At 42.2% G+C, this 14,600-nt stretch overlaps 1 protein-coding gene across 1 annotated transcript in view; it reads right to left on the reverse strand.

The window, feature by feature from the left end:
• The window catches only part of EIF2A (eukaryotic translation initiation factor 2A), a 53,164-nt gene that overhangs the window by 12,564 nt on the left and 26,000 nt on the right, over positions 1 to 14,600 (reverse strand). Inside the window, exons 9-12 of the mRNA XM_060197084.1 lie at positions 14,165 to 14,281; positions 9,342 to 9,913; positions 7,009 to 7,122; positions 3,511 to 3,629 (exon numbers count right to left, since the gene is read on the reverse strand). Coding sequence (XP_060053067.1) covers positions 3,511 to 3,629; positions 7,009 to 7,122; positions 9,342 to 9,913; positions 14,165 to 14,281 — 922 coding nt within the window. The remainder of the gene's footprint in view (positions 1 to 3,510; positions 3,630 to 7,008; positions 7,123 to 9,341; positions 9,914 to 14,164; positions 14,282 to 14,600) is intronic.

Consider the following 14,600-nt stretch of genomic DNA (forward strand, 5'->3'; position numbering starts at 1 on the left):
TGGATAGGACAGAGAGAAACAGAGAGGAGGGGAAGACAGAGATGGGGAAAGAAAGACATACCGGCAGACTTGCTTCACAACCTGTGAAGCAACGCCCCTGCAGTTGAGGAGCCTGGGACTCGAACCCGGATCCTTATGCCGGTCCTTGCATTATGTGCCACCTGCACTTAACCCACTGCGCTACTGCCCAACTCCCAGTTTGTTTTTTTTTAACAACAACAACAACAACAAAAAAAAACCTATTATTTAAACACAGTAGATTTTTAAAAATATTTATTCCTTTTTGCTGCCCTTATTGTTATATTGTTGTAATTATTGTTGTTGTTATTGATGTCCTTGTTGGATAGGACAGAGAAATGGAGAGAGATGGGGAAGATAGAGGGGAGAGAAAGACACCTGCAGACCTGCTTCACCGCATGTGAAATGACTCCCCTGCAGGTGGGGAGCCGGGGGCTTGAACCGGGATCTTTAAGCCGGTCCTTGCGCTTTGTACCACCTGCACTTAACCCGCTGCGCTACTGCCCGACTCCTGATTTTATTATTTTTTTCTAAGAGCATGAGAATGAAGAGGGAGGCAGGCACCACAAGTGATGTTCTCTGCTTTACTGCTAGTTCCTAATATAAGTAATTCAAATTATTTATTTATTTTCCCTTTTGTTGCTTTTTTTATTGTTGTAGTTACTGTTGTTGTTACTGATGTCGTCGTTGTTGGATAGGACAGAGAGAGAGGAGAGGAGGGGAAGACAGAGAGGGGAAGAGAAAGATAGACACCTGCAGACCTGCTTCACCACCTGTGAAGTGACTCCCCTGCAGGTGGGGAGCTGGGGCTCGAACTGGGATCCTTATACCGGTCCATGCGCTTTGCACCACGTGCGCTTAACCCGCTGAGCTGCCACCCAATTCCCAAGTAATTCAATTTTTTTAAAAAAGATTTTATTTATTTATCAATGAGAGGGATAGGAAGAGAGAGAGAAAGAACCAGACATCACTCTGGTATATGTGCTGCCGGGGACTGAACTCAGGACCTCATGTTTGAGAGTCCAATGCTTTATCCACTGCGTCACCTCCCGGACCACATAATTCAATTTTTTAAAAAATATTTATTTATTTTCCTTTTTGTTGCCCTTGTTTTTTTTTTTTAATTGGGGAATTAATGTTTTACATTCAATAGTAAGTACAATAGTTTGTACATGCATAACATTCCCCAATTTCCCATATAACAATACAACCCCCACTAGGTCCTCTGAATCCTTCTTGGACCTGTATTCTCCCCACCCAACCACCCACCCCAGAGTCTTTTACTTTGGTGCGATACGCCAATGTTGCCCTTTTTTTTTTTAATTGTTGTAGTTGTTGATGTCGTCGTTGTTGGATAGGACAGAGAGAAGTGGAGAGAGAAGGGGAAGATAGAGAGGGGGAGAGAAAGACAGACACCTGCTGACCTGCTTCACCGCCCGTGAAGCAACTCCCCTGCAGGTGGGGAGCTGGGGGCTCGTACCGGGATCCTTATGCCGGTCCTTGTGCTTTGCGCCACCTGCGCTTAACTCGCTGCGCTACAGCCCGACTCCCCACATAATTCAATTTTTAAAAAGCTTTTTGTAAAAGTAAGTTCCAAGTGCTTAAATGACATTTCTTCCAGTCTCTGTAGCATTTATTCAGCACCTGACTGTACCTAGGTGACACCTTTGGCCTATTGAGGCCACTGTCTGTCCTGGAAGGTGCTCTAGAGACCTGCTTTACCACCAGGTTAGCACTACGAGCTGGCTGAGTTCTGGACAGTTAAGTAACTCCTTTTTGTTTCTGTCTCTTCACCTGTGAAACTATCTCATAATTCTCTGATGAAAGGTTGAGTAGAGAAGTGTTTGGCATCTCCATCAGGAACAACATAATGGACCTCTTTGGGGGCCCTCATAGGACCTTGCCCTCAATATGGATCAACAATGGTAGAGAATGTTCCATCCTCCGAAGGGGGGTTGGATAACATACTCTATCTACCACCTGAAGAAGATGGGTCCTGAAATCAGTGCAACTCAGAATGTTCCTACTGATGACCACAGAATGCGAGTTCGGACCTATAGGGATGCAGAGGTTACATAGGCTCTTATGCTGAATATGGGCCCCAAATTAAATCGATGGGGTTTACAGTCAACAATATTTATACACTTTTCCCATATTTGGGAAGTACTCTCTTCCCTGATCCAGCTTTCTGGTACTTTTTCCAGCCATGACATCATCTCCCCAGACAATAACCTGAGTCACCTGCATATCAGATGTCAGACTCAGGAAAAAACTAATCATGGGCCCTTTGGCATATACCTAAAATAGACCTACTAGCTATTTCCAAAACAGAGACCCCAAACCTTCATCTCCAATATTCCAGCCTTTAGGTTCATGATTAGTCAACACTTTGTTTGACTTTATATGTTAACTCTCTTTTCAGTCACCAAGTTCCAGATGCTACCATGATGCCAACCAGACTTCTCTGGGAAGATGACCCCACCAATGTGTCCTGGAGCCCCATTTCCCCAGATCCCTGCCCCACTAGGGAAAGAGAGAGACAGGCTGGGAGTATGGATCAACCTGTCAACGCCCATGTTCAGAGGGGAAGCAATTACAGAAGCCAGACCTTCCACTTTCTGCATCCCACAATGACCTTGGGTCCGTCCTGCCAGAGGATTAAAGAATAGTTAAGCTATCAGAGGAGGGGATGGGATACGGACCTCTGGTGGTGGGAACTGTGCCCCTCTTACTCTATAGTCTTGTCAGTGTTTGGCATGTTTCTGTACAGTTGTACATCAGTTCTTTCTTTTAAAAAAATTTTTTATTTATTTACTTATTAGAGACAGAGAGAAATTGAGAGGGCAGGGGAGATAGAGAGGGAGAGAGACAGAGAGACACCTGCAACCCTGTTTCACCACTCATGAGAGAGACAGAGAGACACCTGCAACCCTGTTTCACCACTCATGATGCTTTTCCCCTGCAGGTGGGGATCAGGGGCTTGAACCCAGGTCCTCTGCACTGTAATGTGAGCATTTAACCAGGTGCGCCACAGCCTGGTCCCCTTATATCATTTCTTGATGCTCCAAAATAATAGAAAAGACAAACAGTCTCTAGACATTTGTGAAAAGAACAAAAAATGACTGCCATTCCAAAGTTAACAGCGTTTGACAACGAGAGAGTAGCAGTGAGAACCCTACAGCGTCTTGGACTGCTACCACTAGGCACCAAAGTCTTATTTTCTGTACTTCGCGCTTGTGTATTTCTCAGTAAACATACTTGGGATGCATTGGATCGACCTTCTCGTGGTGCATCCCGTGAGTACCCATTTATTGGGGAAACTGACGATCCTTCCTAGCCGACTGAATCCACATGGATCCCAGTCACTTTCAAAGCCAGCAACAAGCAGACATCAGGCTCAACCTGACGCTGTTGACTGGCTAAGGAAGAAGGGCAAACGCTAGAAGAAGAAGAAGTAAACATACTGTTTTACATTTTAAGTCTCTCACCTTCTTTAGGTTCTTGATCTTTTTGTCTGTCTCTGGGTCTCCTGAAGTTGGTTGAGAGACAGTATTTCGTGGTGTGCTCTGGGGGGTAGGTGCTAAATCAGGACTCTTGTCACTTCTTGCTTCCTGCAGGGAACATTTTCAAAATTTCAATGATCTAAAGTGAAAACATTAAATATTTCAGCCAACATAGTCTTGGCGTATAAACTACAGAAATTAAGTACATCACTTTATATCTTATCCTCTATTGTATATAAAAAAAGGGTCTAAAAAAGTCTGAACTGAACAGAAGGTCTCATGAAAAATGCTATAGATACAGCAGTGTTTTAAACACACACACACACACAGAGTTGCAGCCCAGGAGAACGATGCTCTCAAGCATGAGGCCTCAAGTTTGCTCTTGGGCAACCCATGTGCCAGACAGACGCTCTAGTTCTCACACACACACACACACACAAATTAAATTCTCTCAAGTACGGTGATGAGAACTCTTAATGAAATGTAAGCACAGGCAGCTGTACTTGCTTAGTTTCTATATATCTGACTCCTTTGTATTTAATTGCCTAATTTGAAGTCAGAGCCTACCACAGAGCCATAGCTTTCACCAACTCTGGTCAGCCCATTGGAAAAAAAAAAAGCACATTAGGGTTGAGGAGGTTCTGCAAAAGATTTTGATGCCTGAGGTGCTGAGTTCCTAGGTTCAGTTCCCAGCACCACCACAAACCAGAGCTGAACTACACTCTGGTAAAAAAAAAAAAAAAAAAAAAAAACCAAACCAAACCAAATAAAAAGACAAACAAAACCAAGCAAACATAACAATTATGCTTAAGAATACTGCAAAGTAAAATTTACTCAAAGTAGAAGTCATGTGTTATTACTAAAAGAAAAAAAAAAGCAATATGTAAGAAGTCGTTATGTGTTACCTAACAGCAGGGATTGTATATCAAATAACAAATACATTTCAGTTTCAAATACTGCAGTTTTACTGGTCAATTGTAATCGTAAATACCAGCCAAACAAAAGGAATCTTCCCATCAGTAGTTCTGAGGCTATTACTAACTTGTAATATCCATGGCCAGCAGAGGTCTCTACTCACACTGATGAAGGACCAAGTCCTACTTTACACAAAGCTAAGTAAGTGGGAGTCGGGAGGTAGCACAGCAGGTTAAGTGCAGGTGGCGCAAAGCTCAAGGACTGGCGTAAGGATCCCAGTTTTGGCCCCTGGTTCCCACCTGCAGGAGAGTCGCTTCACAGGCAGTGAAGCAGGTCTGCAGGTGTCTATCTTTCTCTCCCCCTCCTCTCTCCATTTCTCTATGGCGTATCCCACAATGATGACATCAATGACAACAATAATAATAACTACAACAATAAAACAGCAAGGGCAACAAAAGGGAACAAATATTAAAAAAAAAAAAAAGCTAAGTAAGTAGATGGCACAGATCAATTTATTTGGAGTGACCTAAATCTGAGTTATTTAAAGACTATGTCTGGAAACAAACAAGATAAGCTAAAATGAAAACAGTGATGTTTGAAAGCCCAAAGTTTAGCAGAATACGGCTGACTAATGCAATTCTATACCTTAAAATAGCAATTGCCTCCCAACACTTAGAACTGTCAACACCCACTTTTACTGGCCAGACAGTACTGTTTGAATATCAAAACTGGTCACCAAGACCTCACTAACTTGACATGTCTAGCCCTGCTGATCTATCACCATGACCCACTAATGTGGGTCAACTTCTGACTCAGCTGTGAATATTCAACCACAAAATCATATAAAGAATAATTTTAACACAGGGGAGACAGCATAATGATACACCAAAGGCCCCAGGTTTAATCCATAGTACTGCCAGAGCTGAACAGAGCTCTGGTAAATAAAATAAAATAAAATAAAATATTTTAGCCAGGTTGCCTGCAGCAGTATAATATTGAATAATAATAATAAAAGTTAATTTTTTTCTTAGAGACAGAGGTAGAGTAATGGAGAGAATGAAAGATACTGCAACACCAAAGCTTCCTTGAATGCAATGGGGTCAAACTCAAACCTGGGTTCTGCCCATATGCAAGCAGCACACTCTCTAAGTGAACTATTTACCTGCCCAGAAAGGCTTCATAATCATAAAAGTTTCAGTCTCTCTTAACAAACACAAGTGTTCAAAAAAGCAAACAGCACCAAACATGTCCACAGCAAGTAATACACTGCATAATCCCATTAGGGTTTCAGGTTTAAAGGCCAAATCTACTTCTCATGATTCCTCCCATTATATACGCATGATTATTAAGAAATTCAAAATCAGAAACAAAAGAAAAGTATTCTGGCTGCCGAAGTCTAACTCCAACTACATTTCATAACATGGAGTTGTTTTTTTTTCCCTCTAGGGTTATCACTGGGGCTCACTACAAATCCACTGCTCCTGGTGGCCATTTTTCTCTTCTTTTTTTTAATCTTTATTTATTTGCTGGATAGAGGCAGTCAGAAATGGAGAGGGTAGGGATAGAGATAGAGAGGGAGAGATAGAGAGGGAGAGAGAAAGAGAGACACCTGCAGTCCTGCTTCACCACTTGTGAAGCTTTCCCCCTGCACGTGGGGACCGAGAGGCTCGAACCTAGGTCCTTGCACACCATAACATGTGCGCTCAACCACATGCGTCACCACCTGGGCCACTTTTCATTTTTAATGGATAGGACAGAGATAAATTGAGAGGGTCTGGGGAGATTGAGAAGGAGAGAGGCAGAGAGACACCTACAGACCTGCTTCACCGCTTGTGAAGTGACCCCCCTGCAGGTGGGGAGCTGAGGGCTTGAACCTGGATCCTTGCGCTTCATACTATGTGCACTTAACCCAGAGCACCACTGCCTGGCACCCAGTTGAGTTTTTATGACCTAAGTTGGTGAAATAACTTGTTTGGGTAGTATGCTGCTTTGCCAAGCACATATCCTAGGTTCGAGCCTGGTGAAGGAAGCTTCAGAGCTGTGGTCTCTTTCTCTCTGCCTTGTCTTTACCAAAACGAACTAAAAAAGTTTTAAGGACTGGGGCCAGGTAGTGGGTGTGCCTGGTTGAGAGCACACATTACAGTGCACAAGGGCCTGGGTTTGAGCTCCCAGTCCCCAGCTGCAGGGGAGAAGCTTCACAAGTGGTTAAACAGTGCTGCAGGTGTCTCTGTCTCTCTCCCTATCACCCCCTTCCTTCTTGATTTCTTGACTATTTCTGTCCAGTAAATAAAAGTTTTAAGGACTTTAATTCTTTCTTTTTTAAGTACTTTATTTTATTTTAATGAGAGAGATACAAAGAGAAAGATACAGAGAGAAACACCAGAGCACTGTTCATTCAGCTCTGGCTTATGGTGGTGCTGGGGATTGAACCTGGGGCCTTTGGTACCTCAGGCATCAAAGTCTTTTTGCATAATCATTATGCTGGCTCCCCAGCCCAAGACCATAATTCTTTAAACTTTAAAGCTAACTGAACTTGTCTGTTTTGTTTTGAAGAGGTTAGTTTCCCAATTACCTGCTTTGCAGCTTTCTTGGCTTCATGTTTCCTTTGATTCTTAAGGGCTGTTTTGGATAAAGGACGATCACTTCCAGGCTGTGGTTTCATATTCTGAGGTGGTTCTTCCTCATGCTACGGAAAACATAAAACAAATTATTTTACAATAGAATAAAAAAAATTAACTTTGGATAACAGAAATGTAACAGAAAATGTCTTTAAAACTACATACAACAAATTATACACTTAAGCTAGTATGACAAAACTTATTTTTTCAAATGTATTTTAAGATCACTGACAAACCACATTTCAAACCCTTCTGTCGCAATGGACTTCACAAGCAAGGGTCACTGTATGGCTTGATATATTATATCACATCTTGCAGTTTTATAAGGACTGGCAAACTTCAAACAATGGATTTTTCCTCCTTATTACTACTGATACAAGATTCTGGTGAAATTAGAGAAATTGAAAGGGGAGGGGAAGACAGAGAGGGGGAGAGAAAGATAGACAACTGCAGACCTGCTTCACTGCCTGTGAAGCGACTCCCCTGCAGGTCAGGAGCCGGGGGCTCGAACCAGGAGCCTTAAGCCAGGCCCTTGCGCTTCGCATCATGTGTGCTTAACCTGCTGCGCTACCGCCCAACTCCCCCTTCTGTATTAATTTATCTTTCAGTCCTCCCCATAAACTACAAACTCCACCAAAACAAACTAGTTTTATGGATCGAGTAAAAATAGACACTACTTCAGAATTTTGTCTTGTGTTACATTATATAGATTCAGAAGCCAAATGGGTTGAGATTACTTTTGCTTTTACATTAGGTAAAGAAAGTGACAATATATGGAAGTAAAGTCAAAGACATATCTTTTCTTCTTTGACAAAAATGTTTAAACAAAACATACAAGACATACAAATGAAATCAAGAAGTTATAGACCACTGTTACATTTCGTAGAGCAGGAAGATACTTGCAAGAATGAGGTCCCAAGTTTGATCCCTGGCATCACATACACCAAAGTGATCTGAAGCTCTAGCTCTCTCCCCACAAACAAACAAACAACCTGTCCCAGTTTATGCCCACTGAATAGTCAGCTTTCTAACAAAAGCGATAGTACTGCCATTTATTCTTACAGAGCAACTATATTCCCCAACATGACAGAAACTCGGGGTACTGACAAGTGCTCTTCCCTGTGCTCTGAAATGCTAACATTTTAAAGCTGGTCAGAATATTGTAAGAGACAGGAACTGGTGGCTAACGGACAACAAATGTGCTTTTTTAAAACAATGAAAAATTTGAAGGGGCTGGGTGGTGGTACACCTGCTTAACTGCACACACTATAGTGTGCAAGGACCTGGGTTCGAGCCCCAGGTCCCCAGCAGCAGGGGGGAAGCTTCACAAGTGGTGGATCAGGGCTGCAGTTGCCTCCCTTCCTCTCTATTCCTCCTTTCCCTCTCAATTTCCAGCTGTCTCTTTCCAATAAATTAATAAAGATAAAAAATTTCACATAATTATTCATATTTGTTTGTCTTGAATAATCAAATAATTTAGCAAACTCGACCTAATGTCTGCCATTAGAACAACCAGCTATTGCTATGCCATGGCCTTTATTTTTTATTTTAAAAATATTTTTATTTATTTATTACTGGATAGAGACAGAGAGAAATTGAGATAGGAGGAGATACAGAGGAAGAGAGACAGAGAGACACCCGCAGCTCTATTCCCCACTTGTGAAGCTTTTCCCCTGCAGGTGGGGAACAGGGGCTTGAACCTGTGTCCTTGTGCGCTGTAATGTGAATGCTTAACCAGGTGCTCCACCGCCTGGCCCCTCTGCTGTGGCCTTTAAAGAGGAAATGAGCATTCTCTTTCATCAGACTGTCCAGTCATCACTGCTGACATTACCAGACTTGACAGGAATGTACTTGAACTCAGAACTTTATAGACATGATGTCATCCTGAGCTATTCTCAGTGATTTAGCAGTTCACCATTGCAACAGTCAATCCTCCATGATTCTGTTCATTCATTCATTCACTTACTCCTTTCTTATTTACTTACTTTGAAAAGAGAGAGAAATTGAGAGGGAAGGGGGAGATGAAGACACATGCAGCACAAGCTTCACCACTTGTGAAGCTTCCCCCTGATAGGTGGGGAGCTCGGGGCTTGAATCTGGGCCCTTGTGAACTGTGACATGTGTCCTCAATTGGGTGCACCACTATCTGGTTGTCCACCACGATTTCTACCCTAGTGTTTACATCCTAACTGGGTACAAAATAACAGGGGCATACAGGAGAAAAAGGTCTGGGCAACTCCACACAACGAAAAATCTTTTTCCACCAAAGTTGTAAAACTTTCCATACCAGTTTGGAATTGGTGATTGGCTTGTCCCTTAAAGCTGGAGGTCTGTAAGCTGTTGCAACTTTAGGCTCTTCAGTGGGGACATCACTTGGTACTGCTTGGTAAGTTATTCTTTTTGCAGGAAATATGCCATCTAAAAATGGCTGCCAGGAAACCTGCCACAATTCTCCGTTTGCTGGCACATCATACTTGTGTAAGACAGAGCCAGTATAATGCCAGATCTTGTACCCATTATTAACACGTAACCTGGGAGCACAGGTAGCTGTTAAGATATGCTCGCCATCTGGGCACCAAGCAAAATATGTAGAATCGGAGGCCACCGGCTTAGAAATAAGTTTGTAGTTTTTAACATCCCACACTTCCATCTGTCCCCTTAGGTTCCCAAACCCAGCCAGTACTAGTATGTGCCCATGAGGGCTATAGTAGGCTGCATTGCGGGGACCAGTTCCGAAGTCGAACACAGGATCACACTTCAAATTGAAAATTGTCGCTTTGGCAGGCATAAAACCATACACGGCACAAAACTCAGTAGAACTAGAATTCCAAACTACGTCATAAATGGGGCCATTTTTTGCTGGAAAGAAAATATAAAACTCTTATTAGCAATCAAGAATTATACGAACATAATATTTATCAGAATGGATTACAATCAAATAATCACGTAAATATGCCAAACAGTAAAAATAAATCCAAATGTTTCAAAGTATGTCAACATTAAAATATCTTTCCATGGGGACCAGGTGGTAGCACACTCCCAGGTTAAGTGCACAAAGTGCGAGGTGCAAGGACCCGCACAAGGATCCAGGTTTGAGCCCCCGACTCCCAACTTGTTTCGTAAGCGGTGAAGCAGGTGTTTATCTTTTTCACCCCTTCTGTCCTCCCCCCCCAAATTCTCTCTGTCCTAACAGCAGCAGCAACAACAATAAAAACAATAACAGCAACATAAACAAAATGGAAAAAATGGCCGCCAGGAGCAGTGGATTCCTGGTGCAGGCACTGAGCCTCAGAGACAACCTTGGAGACAAAAAAAAAAAAAATCTTTGTAACATCATGGAACTTAATATATTATCATAAATGTGAGAAAGACTTTAATCCATCTTTCTTTTTCAGTACAGATAGAGAGGAAGACATAGTTATGGAAGACATCACAGACTGGAGCTTCCCTCAATGTGGAATGAGTTAGACTCAAACCTAAGTCATGCACATGACAAAGCAGCTTACTAGCCAAGCAAGCTATTCCACCTGGGACCTTGAAGCCTTAGGTATGAAAGTCTTCTTGAGAGTGGGGGTAGATAGCATAATGGTTATGCAAAGAGACTCTCATGCCTGAGGTTCCAATGTCCCAGGTTCAATCCCCTGCACCACCATAAGCCAGAGCTGAGCAGTGCTCTGGTTAAAAATAAATAAGTAAATAGTGAAAAAAGAAAGTCTTGGGAGTTGGGCAGTGGCGCAGTGGGTTAAGTGCTCGTGGTGCAAAGTGCAAGGACAGGCATAAGGATCCTGGTTCGAGCCCCTGGCTCCCCACCTGCAGGGGAGTCGCTTCACAAGAGGTGAAGCAGGTCTGCAGGTGTCTTTCTTTCTCTCCCCCTCTCTGTCTTCCCCTCCTTTCTCCATTTCTCTCTGTCCTATCCAACAACAATGACAGCAATAACCACAACAACGTTAAACATCAAGGGCAACAAAAGGGAAAATAAATATTAAAAAAAAAATTTAAGTCTTCTTGCATTAACCATTATGCTATCTCCACAGTCCCATAATTTTGTATTTTTGTCAACTGGCTAGAGAAATGATAGCTTTCTATGTTTATCCTGTGCCAGACATCTTTTAATATTTATACATAACTTCACTTTTTTTCCTCCCATGTTTTTTTTCTCCAGCTATCGATAAATCTTTAAGTGACTCACTTGAAATGTCAACAAAATCTACCTTTCTTTATACTTATCTAAGGCTTTCCCATAAGTTTTAGTTTTGTTTAACTATGTACTTTCTCCCCAATCTACAATTATTTCTTTTTCCCAGAGCACTGCTCAGCTTTGGTGTATGGTAAGTAGAGGGGATGAAGCCCAGGGACCTCAGAGTCCCTGGCAGGAATCTTTTCACGTAACTTTAAAGCTATTTCTATTGCCCTAGTAAGCACCATTCTTTTATGCACAAGTACACCATTTCCCCCTATGACTAGTCTTTTTCAGGCGTAACTTTCTGGTCCAACTGGAATATATTTGGTGGAGACAGCAACATGAATATATTTTATTTCAAACAGTTAATCTCTCATTCCTAAACTATGTATTAAATAATCAACATCTCCCATTGGTTGAAATTCCTTTATTGTAGAACAATGGCTATGTTATACATGCCTATTTCTAGATTCTGTTCTATTATTTCATCTGCCTATCTGTAAGACAGAACCAAAATCTCTTAAATAAAATTGTCTCATGTTTTAATACCTGGTAGTGCCAGAATTTCCCATCCTACTCTCATTTATTGATTTTTATTACCAGAGCCCTGCTCCACTCTGGCATATAGTGGTGTGGTGGATTGAACCGGGGACTTTGGAGCCTCAGGCAGGAGAGTCTCTTTGCATAACCATTATACTATCTGCACATGCCTTATCCTACTCTGTTGTTAAAATTTTTCGGAGGCTCTGGCCGGCCGGGCTGGCTTTGCGGGCGGGTAACAGAGACGCGGAGACAACGGCTGGGCAGGGCAGCTGTATTTCTTTATTCAGGAACAACGATTCACAAACTAAGACAAACTAATCACCAAACAGAACTCTGCTGTCTCTTTGCGGCGGCGCAAGCACTCTCTCTTACTCTGGAACTCAGGAACCCTCTCCCTTACTCTCGAACTCAGAAACTCTCGCACTCTCGCACTCTCGAACTCCGGAACTCAGGAACTCTGTCACTGGGGAACTCAGGAACTCTGGCTAACTCTGGCACTCTCGAACTCAGGAACCCTCTCCCTTACTCTCGGACTCAGGAACTCTCCAACTCTGGAACTCTGGAACTCTCTTACTGGGGAACCCTCTCCCAGGGTCCCTTGGGGCGGGGCCAAGCAGGCCCGCGAAATTAACAGGACTCATCCAATTCTCTTGGAGGGGGAGGGCTAGAACAAGCCAATGTAAAGCATACGACACTACTCTTCTTTTACAAAAATTTTCAAAATATACTTGCATTTTTCAGCACATGCTTTAGCACCAACTTATCTAGCTTAGACAAATCTACTGGTATTCAAATTTACTTTTTAGTGGTCTGGGAGGTGGCACAGTGGATAAAGTACAGGACTCTCAAGCATGAGGTCCCTAGTTCAATCCCCAGCAACACATGTACCAGGATGATATCTAGTTCTTTCTCTCTCCTCCTATCATTCCTCATGAATAAATAAATAAAATATTTTTTAAAAATTTACTTTTCAGATCAATTTAGAAAGAAATGACATTTTTATAAAATTCTTATTGAAGGTCATAGTGTGTTCCTCAGAAATCTTAAAGTTCCCTGGGCTGGGGATGTTCCTAAGGGGTAGAGCACATGCTCTGCACATATGTGTAAGACCCTGAGCTCATTCAAGGTGAACCCCCCTGCTTCCAAATATTCCTTAACATCAGCCACAGATATTTGTACTTACTCTATGGAGTCTTAAGGAGCTGTTGTTTATAATGTGACTTCCCCTACATAAGCAGACATGAACTTGATTTCTCCTTTCAAAACTGTTGAAATGTTCTTGTAATTTGCATTCTCTCAGAATGCTAAATGACAATGGGAAAGGGAGTCATCCTTGTTCTCTGAACTCAAAGGAAACACATGATCTTATGTAAAGGTTACCTTAGTTTAATGTTCAGTTCAAAAGTTGCCAGGTCACTTCTTGACCTTTTTGGCTGAGATCAAGTATAAAAAACTTTCCAGATTTTAAAAACTGTTTCAAATTAAGTTAGTTTATTAATAGACAGGATGAATACCATTCTTCAGTGCCAACTGATCTAATCAGTTTGGCACTGTCTGATCACCAATTTGCCATCGTAAGTTAAGTTCCAAAAGAATGAGCTACAGTAGAATTACCTCACTCAGCAAGTTCCCTACTAATATGCTACCATGACTAAATTAACTAAATTGATTCTGTCAAAATTGTTTGTGGAATGATTTAAGAGGGATTCTTACCCTAAACACTACTAATATAGGGGCCAAGTGGTGGCACAACTGGTTAAGCACTCACATTATAGAGCGCAAGGACCAGGTTCAAGCCCCTGGTCCCCACCTGCAGGGGGAAAGCTTCATGAGTGGTGAAGCTGGGCTGCAGGTGTCCCTCTGTCTTTCCATCTCTATCTCCCCTGCCCCTTTCGATTTCTCTCGGTCTCTATCCAATTATAATTCAAAAGATTAAAAAAGGTTTTTATTTTATTTTACTAAAATATCTATTTATTTATTCCCCTTTTTTGCCCTTGTTGTTTAATGTTGTAGTCATTATTGTTGTTGTTATTGATGTTGTCACTGTTGGATAGGACAGAGAGAAATGGAGAGAGGAGGGGAAGACAGAGAGAGGGAGAGAAAGATAAGACACCCGCAAGCCTGCTTCACCACCTGTGAAGTGACTTCCCTGCAGGTGGGGAGGAGGGGGGCTGGAACTGGGATTCTTATGTTGGTCCCTGCGCTTTGCGCCACCTGTGCTTAACCTGCTGCACTACCACCCGACTCCCTAAAAAAGGTTTTTAAAAAGAGATTGCTAAGATATGTGAATTTTAGCGCTTGGTTAATAACTTGGATGATATTATGTCCATGGCACTGCATTTTCCACTAGCAGCATTTTGATCAAAGAAGACTGCTGGAACACTCACGTAGTTGTACGACTGCGCTTTCTCCATTGGTCGAGATGTAGTGCAGTGTTTGTTCTCCATAGTAGGAAGCCCCAGTCTTGTCGACCTCTGTACTAGCTATTACCAGGACGGCAGTCGCTATGATAATAAAGACTTGAATCAGACTACAAACACAAGTTAGCCTAGTGGTTATAGTTAACAATCAACAACAAAACAGGGTTCAGTGGTAAAGAGTATGCCTCCCCTGCATGAGGGTGAGGGTTTGACCACAGCAGTGCATGTTTAATTTAAAAAAGTAGCAAGTTTTCATTTGGTATTAATCTAGACATTAAATATGCTTTTTTTTTTTTTTTTTACACCAGAGCACTGCTCAGCTCTGGCTTATGGTAGTGTGGGGGATTGAACCTGGGATTTGAGAGCCTCAGGCATGAAAGTCTCTGCATAACCATTATACTAT

This window comes from Erinaceus europaeus, chromosome 9 (genome assembly GCF_950295315.1).
Source record: "Erinaceus europaeus chromosome 9, mEriEur2.1, whole genome shotgun sequence".
Lineage (NCBI taxonomy): Eukaryota > Metazoa > Chordata > Mammalia > Eulipotyphla > Erinaceidae > Erinaceus > Erinaceus europaeus.